Below are 21,243 nucleotides of genomic sequence, written 5' to 3'. Positions count from 1 at the left end.
CTACCTGTACCCTGGACTGTACCTGCATTCAGGGTCAGATTGAGGCATCGGAGAATCCTCCAGTGGGTCCAGCCCCAGCTCCTGCCACTCACAAAGGGGGCCCCCTGCATCTTCAGCCCCTTTATGTGTACAGAATTCTTACAGTGAATAAGGCTGTGCGTCCTGTGAAGTCCTTGATCGTCTTTCGCAAACAGCCCTACATTCCCCCTTTCTCTCTCCCTGCAGTGTCAGGAAGTTAAGTTGAGGGTGAGGGAGGGGGGGGAATCTCACAATACAGCAGAGGTCAGACGACAATCACATATGTATGCATATGTATACGCAGTCTGGACAACATGGCCCCCAAAGGGGAGAAGAGAAAAAGAGAAGACTTAAAAGGAGGTGCACTTTCTTCTTTACATGTGTAATATTTTATCACCCCCTCTTTCTTATGCTTTCCTCTTTCTTTCCGTTCCCCTCTTGTCCAGACAAGAGTATTCCTTTTCAGACCTATACCCATATGATGGACTCTATATGCACTTACTGGCTGTTTTTATTTTCTGCAAGTTGCAGACCACAGAAAGTGACAGACAGAAAGCAGAATCCAAGGACGATAAAGCGGACACCATTATAGAGCATGGGAGCTAATTCGGGGTCCAGTGTACAGCGTGGGGCTAATTCAGGGCCCATTATACAGCGTGGGGGCTACTGCAGGGGGCCATTTTACAGCATGGGAGCTAATTCGACATTCATTGCACAGTGCATGGGCTAGTTCGGGGCCCATTATACAGCGTGGGGGCTAATGTGCAGGGGTCATTAGACAGCATTGGAGCTAATGCGGGGGCCATTATACAGCATGGGAGCTAATTTTGGGGCCCATTATGCAGCATGGGGACTAATTATTATTATATGGCACTGGAGCTAATGAGGGGCTATTATGCAGCATGGAGCTAATGCGGGGGCCATTATACAGCATGGGAGCTAATTTTGGGTCCCATTATACAGCATGGGGGCTAATTATTATTATATTATACGACATTGGAGCTAATGCGGGGGCCATTATATAGCATGGGAGCTAGTGCGGGGGCCATTATACAGCATGGGAGCTAATTCGGGGTCCATTGTACAGCGTGGGGGCTAATTTTTGGGCCCATTACACAGTGTGGGGGCTAATGCGGGGCCATTATACAGCATGGGGGCTAATGCGGGGCTATTATACAGAATGGGAGCTAATGTGGGGGCCATTATACAGCATGGAGCTAATGTGAGGGCCATTATACATGATGATAGCTAATGTGAGGACCATTATACAGTTTGAAGGCTACTACGGAGGTCATCATACAGTGTGGGTGCTACTGTGGAGGGTCTGTCAAACTGTGGAGTCACAAAGGAGGCATTATTACTATGTAAGAGACTCAGTGATGGCATTAATATGTGGGGAAGTATGAGGAGCATGTGGCTCAGCTTTGGGGTATCAGCAGGATGAGGAGTTTGTGCAGGTTGGGAATAGTCAGTTGTGTCTTTGTTGTAATCTCTGCAGGTGAGTCCTGGCAGAAATTGTCATTTCGGTCTGAGCAAGATGGAAAAGATGGGAAAAGTGAACGATTCCCTAAGGATGAACATCAGCTGTAAGTCACGATCTATAACTGTACTGTAATCTCTTATATGTTCTGCAGCACTGGTATCTACCACTATATGGTCACCATATGGTGGTAGTGTTGGTTTTTGTGTACTGATTTATTTTCAGTTACAACAGGATCATCTGCTGAGGTTCTCCTATACCCTTGATTAAAGTGTGCCACCATAGTTGTAATCAAGGGTTAGGGGCCCACTCAGATGGTTCACCCCCCCCCCCCCCCCCGAGCTGAACCCCTGGCTACGCCTCTGGACAGTGTGGAGATGCATGGTGACACTACAGATGGTGGTGCTGTCACATCCTCTCTTTGCGGGTAGATGGCCCTGTTGATCATGAGTAGGAGGAAGAGTAGAAGATGAAGCAGGAGGAGGCTCGGATCTGTCATGATTTTTAAGGTGTGCACTCCACTGCACCTCGTGCTTGGAATTCTGATGTCTCATCATTCAGGTGGTGCTCAGGTTCATAAGATGTATGCCTTGCTTCAGGCTCTGACAGCACAGCTTTCAAACCACCCATGTCTTGTCACCGGCACATTGCCCAAAGAAATGTCATTCCAGGGAGCTCTTTTGACATCTTATCTAACATCGCCACAATATGTTCTGGCCTCACCATTCGGCCAGCGGTACTTGAGCCTATGAAATGATGCAAGACATTTTGTCGCCTGCATGCACATAAGGAAGGTGATTCACTTGGGCACATAACAGGAATAGATCGACCACGTCCTCTCCCTGTAGCAGCTACACCATCAATACCAGCAGCACCACGACCAAATCCCCTACTTGATGCTCTCCTATTTTCAACCTAAAAACATTCCCAATAGAGAAGGGGCTAGATTAGGGCACACTGCACCAGGCTGTTAGTGCAGTATGAACAAGGATGTAAGGGCACTGTGCACAAGGATGTATGGGCAATCTACAACAGGCTGTTAGAGCAGTAAGCACTAGACTGTTAGGGCATGCTGCACCAGGCTATTAGGGTGATGTGCACCAGGGTGTACAGGCAGTGTGCATCAGGCTGTACGGTATGCACCAGGCAGCTTGGGCAGTATCCACCAGGCTGTACGGGCACTAAGTACCATGCTGTTATGGCACTCTACACCAGACTGTTAGGGCATGCTGCACCAGGCTGTTAGGGTAGTGTGCACCAGGATGTTCAGGCAGTGTGCATCAGGCTTTACGGTATGCACCAGGCAGTTTGGGCAGTGTCCACCTGGCTGTACGGGCACTAAGTACCATGCTGTTAGGGCACGCTACTCCAGGCTGTTTGGGCATGCTGCAATAGGTTGTTAGGACACTATACACAAGGCTGATAGAAACCAAGGGTCTGAAGTCAGAATGGCAGCACAACATGGGATCCGGCCTTTATAGAGACCAGGTCAGGTGGTGCGCTGGCAAATCACAGTCATGCCTATTCTTGGCATGGCTGTGTTGGGGCTGGAAGTGGCCACAGCATTAAAGCTTGTTGATTGGCTGCTTTATTCGACTGGCAAACCTGAACAGTAACACGGACTTCCGTTAAAGGGAATCTGTCACCCCAAAAATCGTATATGAGCTAAGGCCACCAGCATGAGGAGCTTATCTACAGCATTCAGTAATGCTGTAGATAAGCCCCCGATGTAACCTGAAAGGTAAGAAAAACAGGTTAGATTATACTGTGTGTGTGTGGCTCTCACTAACCCTGTAGACGCCATCTCAGGTATCTATAAGCTTCTAGTGAATATTGATCTGGATATACTTTCGTATTTTTGTAAAGCGTGGAAAAGGGAGCTTAATCAGACTTTCACAAGACAGCAATGGCAAAAATATTTTCATCTCACCCATAAATTTAATATAGCCACTAAAGCTCAGGAAACAAATTATAAAATAGTATCTAGATGGTACCTTATTCCTTCGGTCTTGCATAAATGGTTCACGGGGATATCGAACTTGTGTTGACACTGTGGGGCTCAAGTGATCACAATGTTGCACATATTTTGGGCATGCCTGACCTTGGCGGCCTTCTGGGAGGGTGTTCTTAAAGCGATTAACCCCTTAACCCCCAAGGGTGGTTTGCATGTTAATGACAGGCTAATTTTTACAATTCTCACCACTGTCCTTTTATGAGGTAATAATTATGGAATGCCTGCATGGATCCCGGTGATTCTGAGGCTGCCGTCACACTAGCAGTATTTGGTCAGTATTTTACATCAGTATTTGTAAGCCAAAACCAGGAGTGGAACAAATAGAGGAAAAGTATAATAGAAACATCTGCACCACTTCTGTATTTATCAGCCACTCCTGGTTTTGGCTTGCAAATACTGATGTAAAATACTGACCAAATACTGCTAGTGTGACGGCAGCCTGACACTGTTTTCTCGTGATATATTGTACTTCATGATAGTGGTAAAATTTCTTTGATATGACTTGCGTTTATTTGTGAAAAAAACGAAAATTAGGCGAAAATTTTTAAAATTTTGCAATTATCCAACTTTGAATTTTCATGCCCTTAAATTACACAGGTATGTCACACAAAATACTTAATAAGTAACATTTCCAACATTTCTACTTTACAATAGCACAATTTTTTAACCCAATTTTTTTTTTTTTTTTTTAGGAAGTTATAAGGGTTAAAGGTTGACCAGCGATTTCTCATTTTTACAACACCATTTTTTTTTAGGGACCATATCACATATGAAGTCACTTTGAGGGGTCTATACGATAGAAAATACCCAAAAGTGACACCATTCCAAAAACTGCACCCCTCAAAGTGCTCAAAAACACATTCAAGAAGTTTATTAACCCTCCAGGTGCTTCACAGGAATTTTTGGAATGTTTAAAAAAATGAACATTTAACTTTTCTTTTTACAAAAACATTTACTTCAGATTCAATTTGTTTTATTTTACCAAGAGTAACAGGAGAAATTGGACCCCAAAAGTTGTTGTACAATTTGTCCTGAGTACGCCGATACCCCATATGTGGAGTAAACCATTGTTTGGGCGCATGGCAGAGCTCGGAAGGGAAGGAGTACTCTTTGACTTTTCAATGCAAAATTGGCTGGAATTGAGATAGGACGCCATGTCGAGTTTGGAGAGCTCCTGATGTGCCTAAACAGTGGAAACCCCCACAAGTGACACCCTTTTGGTAACTAGACCCCCCATGGAACTTATCTAGATGTGTTGTGAGAACTTTGAAACCCCAAGTGTTTCACTAAAGTTTATAACGCAGAGCCGTGAAAATAAAAAATCATTTTTTCCCACAAAAATGATTTTTAGCCCCTCAATTTTTATTTTCCCAAAGGTAACAGGAGAAATTGGACCACAAGAGTTGTTGTCCAATTTGTCCTGAGTACGCTGATACCCCATATGTGGGGTAAACCACTCTTTGGGCGCACGGCAGAGCTTGGAAGGGAAGGAGCACCGTTTTACTTTTTCAACGCAGAATTGGCTGGAATTGAGACCGGACGCCATGTCGCGTTTGGAGAGCCCCTAAATAGTGGAAACCCCACAATTCTAACTCTAACCCTAACCCAAACACCCCCCTTACCCCAAACCCAACTCTAACCCTAACCACAATCTGAACACGCTCTTAACCCTAATTCCAATCCTAACCCCAGCACACCCCTAACCCCTGCACACCCCTAACCCCAACACACCCCTAATCCCAACCCTAACCATAACCCTATCCACACCCCCAACCCTGACACACCCCTATCTAATCCCAACCATAAACGTAATCCAAACCCTAACCTCATCTCTAGCCCTAACCCTACCTTTAGCCCCAACCCTAACTTTAGCCCTAACTCTAATGGGAAAATGGAAATAAATTTTAAAAAAATATTTTATTATTTTTCCCTAACTAAGGGGGTGATAAAGGGGGGGTTGATTTACTATTTATAGCGGGTTTTTGTTTGGCAGTTGTCACACACTAAAAGACGCTTTTTATTGCAAATAGTTTTTGCATCACCACATTTTGAGAGCTATAATTTTTCCATGTTTTGGCCCACAGAGTAGAGTCTTGTGAGGTCTTGGTTTTTGGGGGACGAGTTGACGTTTTTATTGGTACCATTTTCGTGCACATGACATTTTTTGATCGCTTTTTATTACAATTTTGGGAGGGAGAATGAACAAAAACCAGCAATTCATGAAATTCTTTTGGGTGGGGAGTTTATACCGTTCTGCATTTGGTAAAATTACAGCGATACCTCATTTACATCATTTTTTATGTTTTGGCACTTTTATACAATAAAAACTTTTATATATAAAAAAATTGTTTTTGCATCCCTTTATTCTGAGAGCTTTAACTTTTTTATTTTATCGCTGATGATGCTGTATGGCAGCTCGTTTTTTGCGGGACAAGATGACGGTTTCAGCAGTACCATGTTTATTTATATCCGTCTTTTTGATTGCATGTTATTCCATGTTTTGTGCGGTGATAAAGCATTGTTTTTAGCCTGTTTTTTTATTTTTATTTTTTATGGTGCTCACTGAAAGGGTTAACTAGTGGGACAGTTTTATAGGTCGGGTCGTTACGGATGCGGCAATATTAAATGTTTACTTTTATTGTTTTTTATTTACATAAAGAAATGTTTTTTTGGGAAAAATATACATATATTTTTTTCTTTATTTAGGATTTTTTTTTTTTACATTGTCATTGTGGGATATCACTGTATAAAGTCAGATAGCTGATCTGACACTTTGCAGAGTGCTGTCAGATCAGCGATCTGACAGGCAGTGTAGGAGGCTTCTCAGCGCTTGCTCTCAGCAGGCACTGACAAGCCACCAGGGAAGAGACTCTCGGAACAACGCGATCACATTGCGTTGTTCTGAGGGACTCAGGGAAGCACACGAAGCCCCCTCCCTGCGCGATGCTATGCCACTGGAACGCTGAAATCTTGTTTGATTACAGTGTTCTGGGGGTTAAAGTGCTGGGAGCGGCTGGGAGAATTAGCTGACATCCGGCTGCGCTCCCCCCGTGAGCCCGGCTGATAGCATATGACGTACTATCCCGTCGATGATCATATGGGCCCAGGTAGCCTCGACGGGATAGTACGTTGAATGTCAGAAAGGGGTTAAAGAAATGATGGGAGCGTCAATACCTAAGAGGCCGGAAGCAATTTTACTTTTCATGTTTCCCATGCCTAAGAATGTCTTCAAGAAATTGTTGTTGTGACATCTGGACCATACAATGAAAGCAATTGTTACCATCCACCTTTCATGTCTCCCCTATTTCTTCAAAGATTGTAAGCTTGCGACCAGGGCTTTCATTCCTCTTGCTATCTGCTGATTTATGTGATTATTGTTATTTTGTAATGTTTTTTATTTTCTGCTCTAAAATGTATAATGCTGTGCAGTATGTTGGCGCTATTGAAGTAAAATTCTTTTTCTAAATATTATTCAGGTCGCGAAGCTAGTAATTCCACACCATTGTAAGACCCACTTTAGCTGGAAGACTGGTTTGGGGAGATAGCTAGAGTTCACCAGATGGAATCCTTGATAGCCCAAACGCAAGATAAAGCTAATAAAACGCCTGCAAAATGATTTCACTTTGGAGTGCTTTTAATCCTCATTGACGTAACAAAATGTGTTAAGATAGTTTCTAGCTTATCCTTTTGCTAAATTTGATTTTGCCGGCATATTTTTTATATCCCTCAAAATTCTATTGTCTCCTTGAGGAAGAATTAAACCTCACAAAATCTTACATATTCTGTCTGCTTTACGGGTGTGTCCTCATAGTCCCTATAAATGTTTCTTTCCTCTACCTCTCCTCTTTCCCTCTTTGTCACTTAGGGCTCATACCCATTTGTGCGAGAAACGGACAAGTGCAATCCGATAAAAAATCAGATTGCACTTGGAGCAATATTATTCAATGGGTGACATCTCCTACCTAGACAACTCACCGCTTCCCCTCTCTAACCACAACATGCTCTCCTTCACGCTAACAATTCCTCGCCCATCCCAGCTCACTCCTACCTTCCACACATTCAGAAATCTACATGCTATTAACCCTCATACACTTTCAAACTCCCTACACTCATCATTGTCCCCAATCTCCTCTTTTCCCTGTTCTGATCTGGCTGTACATCACTACAAAGACCCTCTTAGAAGCATCCTTGACCAAGTAGCTCACCTCACCCTCAGAACCTCCAAACACAGAGTAAAACAGCCCTGGCTCACATCATAAACCCGATTTCTCTAGCGATGCTCTAGGTGTGCTGAACGCTTATGGAGGAAAACTCACACACCAGAAGACTTCATCCACATCAAATTTATGTTAATAACCTATAATTCTGTGTTCCACGTCGCCAAACAGACCTACCTCACCACCCTGATCTTGTCTCTATCCAAGAACCCCAAGAAACTTGGGGTTATGGGATGCTACGCCAGATGACCAGGCCTCCACAGTCACCAGACCTGAACCCAATTGAGATGGTTTGGGGTGAGCTGGACCGCAGAGTGAAGGCAAAAGGGCCAACAAGAGCTAAGCATCTCTGGGAACTCCTTAAAGATTGTTGGAAGACCATTCCCAATGACTACCTCTTGAAGCTCATCAAGAGAATGCCAAGAGTTTGCAAAGCAGTCATCAAAGCAAAAGGTGGCTACTTTGAAGAACCTAGAATATAAGACACAATTTCAGTTGTTTCACACTTTTTTTTTGTTAAATATATAATTCCACATGTGTTAATTCATAGTTTTGATGCCTTCAGTGTGAATGTACAATTTTCATAGTCATGAAAATACAGAAAAATCTTTAAATGAGAAGGTGTGTCCAAACGTTTGGTCTGTACTGTATATCAAATTAAAATTTATGCAGTTACTAATAGACATCTCTTATCTAAAAAGCAATATAACATTAGCTTTGAATATTTCACATTGTGGTCTGTACTGTATATATATATATATATATATATATATATATATATATACATATATTGTAAGATTGTAGTAGCATCATACACAGTGAAGAGGCAGTGACCCACAAAGTTCAAACACAAAAGTCTCTTTTAATGTGTTTCTTCACAGCATTAAAGTCCAATTCACATAAATGCATATAACTTCAGTGTGCATTATCAGTATTCAGTTTACACCAGTTCATAGCAATACAAATCATATGGCTTTAGATTTGTGGTCCCTAAACAGGCCAGACTTCCCTTGTCCCGTTTCCCTGGGCGACCGCACGCCATATTGCAGTCTTCATACGTCTCCATACACACAGCCTCATATGTTGCAGACACTACACACGCCAGCCCTCCTCTGACTAGTTCTCGTGGGTGTCCTGCATCGCTGTATCACAGTCTCTTTACTCACACAGCCGTACACAGCCCAGGATATCCTCCGGATAGCAGCTGGGCACCATATCCACCTGTTTGCAATCGTTACACATGCTAGTCCTCTTTCGGGCACAGGACATCCACCTCCGGGCCCAGACTGTCCACATCCGACTCCTTCAGGAACAGGACATCCACCTCCGGGCACAGGACTGTCCACATCCAAGGCCAGTACCATGGTACGACTTGCATCACTGTATATGCTGTGGGTGCCAGGCTATTCAGCTGCCCTGGGTGCTGGCTCTGCTGGCCTGTGCCTCCATGCACTCAGCCAGCACTCTGCAGGCCTCTACTCTGCACACCAGCACACACCAGACTGACAATGACATGCACCTCACACACCTGACACACCCATACCCCTTACTGCAGGGCTTTTAAAACACACACAAACCTGTGGCCTTAAGCCACATGGAAAACCCGGATCGGAAATCCATGACTCCCATGCACACCTATGGACTTCAACCATCTGCATGCACATTCTGGGGAGCACAAACAGCACCCCCTAGCTGTAACAGAGGCCATAGCCTCACAATGTATATATATATTGTAGCGTAGCGCCTACTATGTGTCTTGGGGGACACTCGCTTGGCACGGGATTAACACACTCAGGCACGGATTTCTTATAAAACAGAGTTTTAGGTTTATTTCTCACAACATAAACCACATCCTCAGGAACTTAGTAACAGTTTGAACAGCATCTGGACGTATTCAACTTCACAACAGTTCGTCTCTGACCCCGGTCAGCATAAGACACGGACCCCTGTCCGTTACCTGGTGGCGACCTTCACAGGTTCCTGGACACCTCTTGGCCTCTGAGGTGCCCCATACACAATGTCTCTCTCTCTTCTAACCCCGGTTAGCATAACACGGATCCATTTCCGTTACCTGTTGGTGCCGCACAGGTTTCTCGGATACCTCTCCTCCAGAGAGGTATCCTTCAGACGTTTCTCACTCTGACCCCGGTCAGTACAACACAGATCTCCATCCGTTCCACACACTGGCATGTGCTAGGTCCAGAGCCCTGCCATGTGCTCTTCAGGAATCCTATTTTCCAGAACTTCCAACACAGGCTTCCAGGACCTTCTGGCATAGACCATTCAGGTCCACATTCCAAGACCATGTGACCATCCCTCAGTCACATTATATAGTACTAACCACTCCCACAGGTGGGAGTGTGGATGAGTGGCTAGTTTGTCTCGCCTATCTCACACAACTAGCCTAGTAAGTCTCCCTTACAACTATACAAACTATTGAGGGACTACAGGTCCCAGAACAACAACATTGCATCAGACTTCCCACGCAGGCTCCCTGTTCACTGTTGTTTTAGTGAAGAAAAAATAATTACATTATAAACACAAAAATGTTGTTTTTGTCTCAGATTTTACATTTTCTCAAGGAGAAATAGGTAAAAATGACACCAAAATGTGTCTCACAATCTCTGCTGAATGTAGAAATACCTTATATGTGGCTGTACAGTACTGATTAGCCATACGGCGAGACTCGGGAGGGACGGAGCGTTACTTGCCTCCTGAAGCGCAGATTTCTTTAGAATATTATGGGGACTCCATATACAGAGCAGAATCCCCCTCAAGTAACCCTATTTTAGAAATGATACCTCTTTGGGAATTTATCTACAGGTGTAGAGACAATTTAGACGTCATGGGTGTTTTCCAGAAACAAGCATCCGTGGATGTTATGTTACTGAGTAAATTGCAAACTGTCATTGTAGTGCCAAGTATGTTGTAGTATGTTATGCCTAGCTTGTGATTCTGGAGACATGCACCTGTAAATTAGGCAAGCTCTCATCACTACAGAAATACCAAACATGTTTACACTAACATGTGGCTTGCCTTTTCTTTGAGTTGGGCATTATATTGATGTGGTTTCCCCACACCATCACACCTCCTCCTCCATGCTTCACGGTGGGAACGAGGCATGTAGAGTCCATCCGTTCACCTTTTCTGCGTTGCACAAAGACACGGTGGTTGGAACCCAAGATCTAAAATTTTGACTAATCAGACTAAAGCACAGATTTCCACTGGTCTAATGTCCATTCCTTGTGTTCTTTAGCCCAAACAAGTCTCTTCTTCTTGTTGCCTGTCCTTAGCAGTGGTTTCCTAGCAGCTATTTTACCATGAAGGCCTGCTGCACAAAGTCTCCTCTTAACAGTTGTTGTAGAGATGTGTATGCTGCTAGGACTCTGTGTGGCATTCACCTGGTCTCTAATCTGAGCTGCTGATAACCTGCGATTTCTGAGGCCGGTGACTCGGATAAACTTATCCTCAGAAGCAGAGGTGACTCTTGGTCTTCCTTTCCTGGGGCGGTCCTCATGTGAGCCAGTTTCTTTGTAGTGCTTGATGGTTTTTGCCACTGCACTTGGGGACACTTTAAAAGTTTTCCCAATTTTTCAGACTGACTGACCTTCATTTTTCAAAGTAATTATGGCCACTTGTTTTTCTTTACCTAGCTGCTTTTTTCTTGCCATAATACAAATTCTAACAGTCTAGTGAGTAGAACTATCAGCTGTGTATCCACCAGACTTCTGCACAACACAACTGATGGTCCCCAATCCCACTTATTAAACCTGAAAGGGCACACCTGTGAATTGAAAACCATTCCCGGTGACTACCTCATGAAGCTCATCAAGAGAATGCCAAGAGTGTGCAAAGCAGTCATCAAAGCAAAAAGTGGCTACTTTGAAGAACCTAGAATATAAGACATAATTTCAGTTGTTTCACACTTTTTTGTTAAGTATATAATTCCACATGTGTTAATTCATAGTTTTGATGCCTTCAGTGTGAATGTACAATTTTCATAGTCATGAAAATACAGAAAAATCTTTAATTGAGGTGTGTCCAAACTTTTGGTTTGTACTGTAAGTTTTACTTTTTTCTTTCTCATTTACTTATTTGTCATTCCTTGGACTAGCTCTGTTAAGTGTTTTCTTGTAGTTTGTCAAAATATATAGTTTCACCCTATGTGAGTTTTTTGATGGACAACTAAATTTGATTTATGGTTAAACCATTTACCACATTCTAAACATGAATATGGCTTCTCACCTGTGTGAAGTTTCTGATGTTTAACAAGACGTGATTTCACTGCAAAACATTTCCCACATTCTGAACATGAAAAAGGTTTCTCACCAGTGTGAGTTCTCTGATGGATAGCTAAAATTGATTTCTGATTAAAACATTTTCCACATTCTGAACATGAGTATGGCTTCTCCCCGGTGTGAAGTTTCTGATGTCTAACAAAATTTGATTTATCTGCAAAAGATTTCCCACATTCTGAACATGAAAAAGGTTTTTCCCCTGTGTGAATTTTCTGATGATTAACAAGCCTTGATTCCTTTGCATAACATTTCCCACATTCTGAACATGAAAGGGGATTTTCCCCTGTGTGAATTTTCTGATGATTAACAAGCCTTGATTCGTTTGCATAACATTTCCCACATTCTGAACATGCAAAAGATTTCTCCATTGTGTGAGTTCTTTGATGGATAGGTAAATATGATTTCTGATTAAAACATTTCCCACATTCTGAACATGAAAAAGGTTTCTCCCCTGTGTGAGTTCTCTGATGGACAACTAAAACTGATTTGTGATTAAAACATTTCCCACAGTCTGAACATGAATATGGCTTCTCCCCTGTGTGAGTTCTCTTGTGTGTAACAAGACTCGATTTCTCTGCAAAACACTTCCCACATTCTGAACATGAAAAAGGTTTCTCCCCTGTGTGAGTTCTCTGGTGGCCAACTAAATGTGATTTCTGATTAAAACATTTCCCACAGTCTGAACATGAATATGGCTTCTTCCCTGTGTGAACTCTCTGATGTCTAACAAACTCAGATTTCTGGTTAAAATATTTCCCACACAGTGAACAAGAAAATCTCCTCTCCTCTGTTTGAATTTGTTTCTGAGTAACTAAAGACATTTTGAGGGAAAAATCATTTCTAATTTCCATACTTGATAATGGCATCTGTGCTCTAAGAGCAGTTTGATTTTGAATGTGTCTTTTATTTTCCTTAATAGTCTGTGATGAATCAGAAATTTGGTCCTGTTTAAAAGGATCAGATGATAGATCTCTGCTGTGAATGAGAAGGGATGATGTAATATCTGGAGTAATGGCATTCACTTCAGTTAGATCTTGTGTGATATCAAGGTCATCTGATTTAAAAATTGCAGATGTCACTTTTCCCTGTGATCTCCAGGTACAGTCATCTGCCAAGAACAAAGAGAATAGTTTAATAAAATATCCTTAAAAAGTATATTTGTATAACATTTTTAAAATAGATATTGCATGTTATTAAGACAAAACTAATTGACACTCAAACATTAGATCTAAGATTATAATGGAATAACACACCAGGCAAAAAATGTTTTGTGGGCCAAAATGATACTAAGGAAAACGTACTTAACAGGTAAATGAGTCTCAAATAATATTCCAAATTCTTTTTCATCACTTAATAGAAAAAATATATATATACAAATGTTTAATATTGCTGTAATGAGACTGATATCGACAATTATGTCTCCAGCCATTTTTATCACAAAATTAACATCATAAAAGCAAAACCCAAAAAACACTGGCAGCATTGCATTTTTTAAACATTTCGTTGCACCTAGAATTTTTCCCTGCTTTTAAGTACATTATATGGTAAAAGGAATGAGGTCATTCAAAAGTACAACTCGTCCCGCAAAAATACAAGAGCAAACACATCTCTGTTGACAAGAAAAAAAAGTTATGGGTCTGGGAAGAAGACAAGCAAAAAACAAAAGTGCAAAAAAGAGAAATACTCTGGTTCTTATGAAAATATTAGACCTTTATGAATTAAACGGAACCTGTCACCAAGTTTTCCCCATGTAAAGTACGGCCACCACCATTAGCGCCTCTTTTACAGCATATTGGAATGCAGAACACAAAGTCCGAAATCCACTCAGTAGATCCCAAAAATGAGAATTACACCTAACGGTAATTTGATTTCCAGGTAGTCTCTGAGGACAAAAAATAAATAGGTAGTCCTTTCTTTACCTATACAGGGACAGTATCACAGAGAGGTTAAAAGGCCACTCTCAACTACACCCCTCCAGTGTCTTTACCACAGAAGGATGAATGCAAATGGTCTATAAGTACCAAAACAAACTCATCTGCAAGACAAAACATAAGGGAGTAGAAATAATGTTGCTGTCCTGGGGGACTACCTGGAAATAGAATTACTGGTTGGACTAAATCCCCCTTTTCCAGTATGTCCCTCTGGACAGCACACAGGAGCAATACCAGGACCATACTCCTGGGCAAGAAGTAAGCTAGATATGACTGATCTGTACCATCTGTTCCAAACAGGAACAATATGCCCGATTTTGGATCCATAATACCCTGGAATAGCAAAGTCCTGATGAAACCGATTAGAAGGATCGACTCTTTGGAAACATACATTACCGTAGTGAGTGTATATTTGCGTATTGCCAAATATTCAGCACAAATGTGGTAGATAAATTATACGGCAACGTCCCACTGATGTACCACAATGCCAATAATGAGCAGCAGTAACTGTGTTAGATAAATTATACTTATAAACACAGCAGCCAAAGAATAGATATCAAACACTTATTGCACAGAAAAGGATGGTGAACTAAATCCTGGCTATAAACCAGGTTACCATACCACAAGGAGTCCTGTAGGACAGAAGCCCTGGATTGCTGAAAGACTAATAGAAAATAACATTTAGGATATGAATAAATAGGCACAGCATTGGGATGTTTATCCTATGATGTTGATGTTAATAAGAGAGGAAGCTTTGACCCTAATATTGATGAAAGCGGCCTCAATAAATGCACATACCATCGGTCGTGCCATATATATGTGTATAAGGGAAGAAAAATCATGAAGTGATTTGTTTTATCCATAGCAACTAAGATAGAACCTCGGTCCAACTCAGAAAGGTGGTGAAAAAACTCTTCACACAAGAGGCAGGCTGCATAACCAGGGCTGAACTATACCTCCCCTCTGAGATGTGAGGTCAGAGATGCACTCTAAGACATGATGCCCAAGCTCCGCTCTAATGCATGGCCAGAGCCATGCCAAGGCGTGAGGCCTAAGACCAGAGCCATGCTATAATGTATGAGGTCAGAGTCGTTCCCTGAGATGTGAGGCTCGAGGCCAGAGCCGTGTTCTTAGGTGTGAGATCAAAGGCATGAGGCCCAAGGGCAAAGCCATGCTCTAAGGTGTGAGGCCTGAGCTTCACTCTGAGGTGTGAGGCCCTTAGCCAGAGGTGCGCTCTGAGGCGGCGTGAGACCTGAGGCCGGAGCCGCACTCTGAGGCATGAGAGCCGCGCTCTCAGGTGTGAGACTTGAGTTGATTGCGGTGCCCTTGGAGATGAGTCCAAGGCCACACACGGAGGCTTGAGGCACATGTCCAGAGTCGTGACCTGCGTGTAAGGCACGTGGCCAAAGTTGTGTTTGGAGGCATGAGGCACGAGGCCAGAGCTGCACTGTGAGGCCAGAGTAGCACATGGAGGCATGAGGCACGAGACCAGAGCTATGCTTGGAGGCTTGAGTCAAGTGGCCATAGCCGCGTTTGGACATGTGAGGCCTGAGCAGTGCTCGAAAGTTTGAGACCTGAGTTGCGCTCTGAGGCCCGAGACCAGAGCCACGCTTGGACTTCTATTTAAGAGAGCAATCCATCTGTGAATTCAAAATAAACCTTCTCTTTATATCTCAATTGTCAGGTTAGCGCCACATGAAGGAGCAAATTAATTAATCATGAGGTGAAGCTATGGAGCTGTCTCCATATGTGATAATGTGCTGGATGTGCCCTCCTTTAGATGGAGTAGTCAGACTAAACCTGGTATATCAAAACAATAATGTGGATAAGGAAAATACGTGGCTACCTCCCTTGCTGCTGTGTATGGAAGATGTCAATTTTCAGGAATTTTTGTTTTTAATGCTAACAGCTGAAATTTTTATTAAAATAAATATTTTTAAAAAAAATATTTTAGATATGTTTAATAATATATGTATAGTATTCCACATACCCTATGCAAACATTTTTCATGTATTTATTGAATGCAAATGTTTTATTAGTGTCACCTTGACTTTGACACAGCACACAATGTCATGTGTTGGTTTGGCGCCTTTATATGAAAATTTTTTCAAAACCATCCTGCACGTCTGATGCTTATATGTGGTCAGAAGAAGTAGTGCTTGACACTCTGAGATGTGTTGAATAAAAACCAAGTTTTAATAAATTCCCGAGAATTGACATCTTCCATAAACCGCAGCGTGGTAGGGATCCACAAATTTTCCTTAACTTCATTCTTCTGTTTTACAACCCATGGATCTGCAGCAGCTGTACTATGATATCAAACCACTTTTAAACCATGTACCAGGTTTAATAAATCTAACTGTATGTCAGATAAGACCCTATTTCCACTACTTGCTCACTACTGTTTAAAAACAATAATGTAGAAGAAACAGATACTCCTTGAGCAGATGAACAAATATTTCTGAGTAAAGTTAAAGGGAACTGTCCCCCCCCCAGGCGTTTTTAACTAAAAGAGCCATCTTGTGCAGCACTAGTGCTGCATTCTGTCAAGGTGGCTCTTTTAGTTCTGGTCCCTGCCAAAGTTGCAATAATCGCCTTTATAATTTGTCCCTGATACCTTGAAACAGACCTGGGGGCATGTATTTTCCCCCGGACAGAAATGCCTCCCAGCCATCACTCAGGGTCTCTGCACCCCCCGTCAGCCAGTCCATTCCAGCTTTGTGAAGGTCTATGATCTTGTCCCTGACATCCTTATAAGGCTCTTTGGTCGTGCCCATGTTGTAGAGGTTAGAATTCGACTGATTAATTGAGTCTGTGGACAGAAGTCTTTTATAAAGGTGACTATGTAAGACACCTGTCTTTAATGCAGGGAACGAGTTGATTAGCAGCGTCTCTGTAGGAGCCAGAACTCTTAATGGTTGGTAGGAGATCAAATACTTTTTTTCTCACTGAAAAATGCCAATAAATGTATATAATTTACACAATGTGATTTTCTGAATTTTATTTTTGATATTCTATCTCTCAATGTTAAAATTAACCTACCCTTAAAATTATAGACTGTTCATGTCTTTGTCAGTGTGCAAACTTACAAAATCAGCAAGGGATCAAATATTTATTCCCCCCACTGTACATCCAATGATAATTACCTATACCATGGCCCTGTGTTATGACCAATGGTGGCACAAGTGGATTTCTGGACCCTTTGTACCACAGGACTGAGCCTGCCCAGGAAGTGGCAAACTAAGCGGCTACTTGGTGTTCACTGTAGCTCCTGATGGTGGAGACAGACTGGACTGCAGGTAGTCACCAGCTACCAAGCCTGGGCAGATCCCAGTACTGCAGCTAGGACTAGGGGATGACCGGAACTGGCTGCATCAGGACCAGGGGACAATGTTCAGGAACTGGCAGTACATGGATGGGGACAATGTTCAGGCAGTGGCCGCACAGAGACCAGGGGACTTCAGGAACAGGATGGTCCACAGCAGAGCCAGGGGCCAACGTTCAGGACACTGGCCATACCGGGCAAAGGATTCGGGTTCAGGACTCTGGCTGCACTGGGACCAGGGATTTGGGTTCAGGATGCTGGCCTCACATGGACCAGGGATTCAGGTTCAGTACACTGGAGGCACAGGGTAGCAGGGGACCTTGTAACTGCCCTGGTAGAACACCACCTAATGAATAAATTCGCTGGAAGTCTTTTATATTGGATGACTCCCAGTAATTGGCTAGGAGCCATCTTGCAGGTGGACATCATTACACTAAATGCCTCTCAGAAAATGGCTGAGAGCATTTACCACTTTAAGAGCAATAGGCACGCTGCCGGGAACTGTGGAGTGTACTACAGATAAGACAGGGAACACCCCAAGGACCATACCAAGGGATGGGGCAGTGAGTAAGCTGGCTTTTGGAGGGAGAAGGGGACACCCTGCAAACATATACAAATTTTATAGCGTCCAATAGCAACTACCTATACCTTTTGTATATCTCTACAAACGATATACCCATAAAAACTATTTAAGTATGGTTACGGACATCAAAATATTCCCTATAGATGATTCAATGTATAAATTAAAAATCAAAATATAATAATACGGTCATAGGCTAGAATTGTTCAATGTTTGGTTAACGCACCCCTGATACTACTATGTTACGGATTATGTGTAGTTATATAGCTGGATTTGATTTTGTTATTCAATAGCTAATTTTTCTAAAATCATTTGCTTGTCTTCCAAATAGGAATCTCTCGCCGTATTCAGAAACTCTGATTTTTTTAGTGCGTTCAAATGCATCACATCTTTTACTGGGCATTTTTTATCTATAAATCTTCTTTTTAGTACCTGTGGTTCCATGACTGAAACATTTTTTTCTAATTCTTCTATATTGGCAGTATGGGATATTTGTGATCCACTCGGGATAGTGTACACTTGAAAATTCCAGGTAACAGTTCACATTGACCTTCTTAAAGAAGGTCGAAGTGTAAACAGCACCCTGCTCATTCTTGCGGATTATCAAGTCCAAAAACTGGATTTCAGTTGTGGAAAAGGAAAAAAGAAAATCTCAATCCCCAGGAATTGTTCAATTGATGAACAAAGGATTGCACTTCTTCAGGAGTTCCAGGCCATATAAAAAATAAAAAAGGTGGTCTATAAATCGGCTATAAAATTAGATCTGACCCACATGCAGGGAGGAGCGAGCAATATGAACAGACTCAAAGAGATTCATGAATAGCTTGGCATAACTGGGCGAGAACCATGCACCCATCACGCAGCCCCTTAAATACCGGTAGGTCACACCCTCAAACAAAAAAAATGTTGTGTTCCAACACAAATCTGATGCCATCCAACAAAAAATTGGCTTGATTATCAGGCGATGATTCATCCTGTTTTAGAAAGTGTTCGATAACCCTAAGTCCCAATTCATGTTTGATGTTGGAATAACGTGAACTAACATCCAATATGAAAAATGAACAATTTTGTGGTAACTCCAATCCTTTCAATTCAAAGATAAGATGGGGAGAAACTCGAATATGAGACGTTAACTTGATAAAAAATAACAAAATTTAACCGATAAAATAAAAAATCTTTCTCTTTCTTATTGAAAAGATTGGAACCATTAGCCTTATTGAGCAAATGTAAATTGTAAATAATCTTTATGGTATTGTGGTGATGGATCTTCTTTTAGTTGGCAATAATATTGCAAGTCACTAAAAATCCTCAAACCGTCTTTTATGAATGAGGTTCGTTTCATAATTACCACTCCTGCCTCTTTATCAGTTGCTCTAATGACAATCTTGCAATTGCCTTTTAGAGATTTCAGGGCCTGGCACTCTCCCTTGTTTAGATTGTTCCTTTTTATGATTTGGGGAATATTTCTGAATTCTTTCTATAGTAAATGGTGAAATGTTTCAATATGACTATCCCAGTGATGTATTGGGTAGAACTGAGATTTGGATTGAACATTCACATGTAAAGGGTTAGATCCGAAATCAGATGGTGGAGGGATTGGAGTAAAACTTTTAAAGACTTTATTGTTTTTTCTTTTAGTAAAAAAAATGTCTATTAAGAATCAGTTTCCTGATAAACGTGTTGAGATCCAAAAATAAACTAAATTGATCTGCATTTGCATTGGGATAAAAAATAAGCCTTTGCTAAGTAGTTTTATCTCATCTGAGTTTAAGAGATGATCATATAAAGTAAAGATACTCAACTCTTGTTTTATTTTGTTTGTTCAGGGGGAGGATCTTCTATGGGATTTGTTACTAGTACTTTCAGTTCCCCCTTGCATTCTCTGTAATGTTTTTTCTTTTTAGCGAAAGATTGGAATTGGAAGTTGAGAGTAGGGAAAAAAAAAAGAGGCAATCTTATTGGAATTTGTTTTAGGTCGAACAGTTCTAACAGATCTTCAAAGATTCCTTCCTGTTGAGCAGTGAGTACATTGTTATGAGACCCTTCTCCAGTGGCGCCACTTAAAATGTTGTGTCTGAAAGGAGGTGTATTTCCTCAGGTTCCTATAAGATTCAGTGATAAGGAATACTGATTGGGTGGAGTATTGCCATTTCTTGTTTCCCAACAACGATTGGAGCTTCACTAACCTTACAAAGGAACAACCTAGATGGTACCAACCTACACCATGGTAAATGATGTCCTTTTCCCTCTAAAATGATCATATTTTATTTGACATGTGGTATGCTAGCCTCCAAATAACCCAACTGTTTGTTGGTAGATTCTTTGTTAATCTTTTGGGTTTTGGAGAAACTTGTGCAGGGGGCGGGATTAGGATCATTGGCAGCAGTAATTGAGTTCCCTAGACCGGACAATCCGAGGTCCCTGAATGATTGTTCACAAACTTTAGATAGAATAGTATGGTCAAGGAGGGTCCCAGGACTGCATTCATGTACCGTGAGGAATGACAGATCCAATTTCGTATCCGATGTATCTGGGAATTTATCTTTCTCATTGGTATCAACACCTTCCTCAATTGTGGCCACCTTTTTGCGAGAAGTTGATGTATCACCATCCTTGGCTGCGATCCTGCAAGCCCAATTTTTGTTTCCCTCATCTTCAAAACAATAATGTAAACTTTTGAGCGTTATTCAACCCCAAACGAGGTCAATCATGAGGTCCCAAAATAAGTTAAAACTCTGAAGTTCAATCATGAGGCTCTGAGCAGCCATACCCTGAAAACAACAGAAACGCAGCGGCCACGACATGAGGCAGCAAACTAAAGTCAAACCATGACACATAGCCCAGGCATGTGGCCCAATGTTAGCTCGGAGAGCCGAAGCCTAGCTTACGTACCTGTAGAAAAATTTCAGCACATGAGGCCCAAGGCTCAGCTTCGACATAAAGGCATGCGGTTGTATCATGCCAGAGACCCATCTAGACGACATTTACACAGTGCACTTATCTGTGCTGTCTCTACACCATCCTGCAATTTTACCCCTTCCTTCATTCTCATAACTTTTGCCTCAGGATTAGAGATAGGGGAAGCTGGTAAAGCCAGGAGTCCACCATGGATGGAAGCGGTTTCAGACCGCTTGACAGGGGGAAGGGAAGGCCATTACCCCCCTTCCCGACTCCTCTCGAGTCCGTACAATGAAATTCCACAAGATAAGATATTGTCACCCTAGAAGGAACTCTCATGTGACTATCCTTTGTAGGGATAGGAAAGACACTGGAGTGTGGAGGGGCATTTTAACCTATCTGTGTTCCTGTCTCTATATAATACCAGAGGAACATATTGGAAAAGAACCTTTTATTACCCTTACTGACAGCGTCATCTATTC

At 42.0% G+C, this 21,243-nt stretch overlaps 2 protein-coding genes across 2 annotated transcripts in view; both read right to left on the bottom strand.

Annotated features, from left to right (window-relative positions):
- LOC143768177 (uncharacterized) overlaps window positions 1-21,243 on the bottom strand; it is a 381,688-nt gene that overhangs the window by 129,509 nt on the left and 230,936 nt on the right. The gene's annotated exons all lie outside the window — the stretch shown is intronic.
- LOC143767472 (uncharacterized) overlaps window positions 9,514-21,243 on the bottom strand; it is a 30,554-nt gene continuing 18,824 nt past the window's right edge. Inside the window, exon 6 of the mRNA XM_077255843.1 lies at window positions 9,514-13,135. Within this exon, the coding sequence (XP_077111958.1) occupies window positions 11,886-13,135 (1,250 nt within the window). The 3' untranslated portion in view covers window positions 9,514-11,885. The remainder of the gene's footprint in view (window positions 13,136-21,243) is intronic.

Source organism: Ranitomeya variabilis, chromosome 4 (assembly GCF_051348905.1).
Source record: "Ranitomeya variabilis isolate aRanVar5 chromosome 4, aRanVar5.hap1, whole genome shotgun sequence".
In the NCBI taxonomy this organism is placed as follows: Eukaryota; Metazoa; Chordata; class Amphibia; order Anura; family Dendrobatidae; genus Ranitomeya; species Ranitomeya variabilis.
Note: the sequence above shows the minus strand (reverse complement) of the source record. Positions and strands in the feature narration are given on the sequence as shown.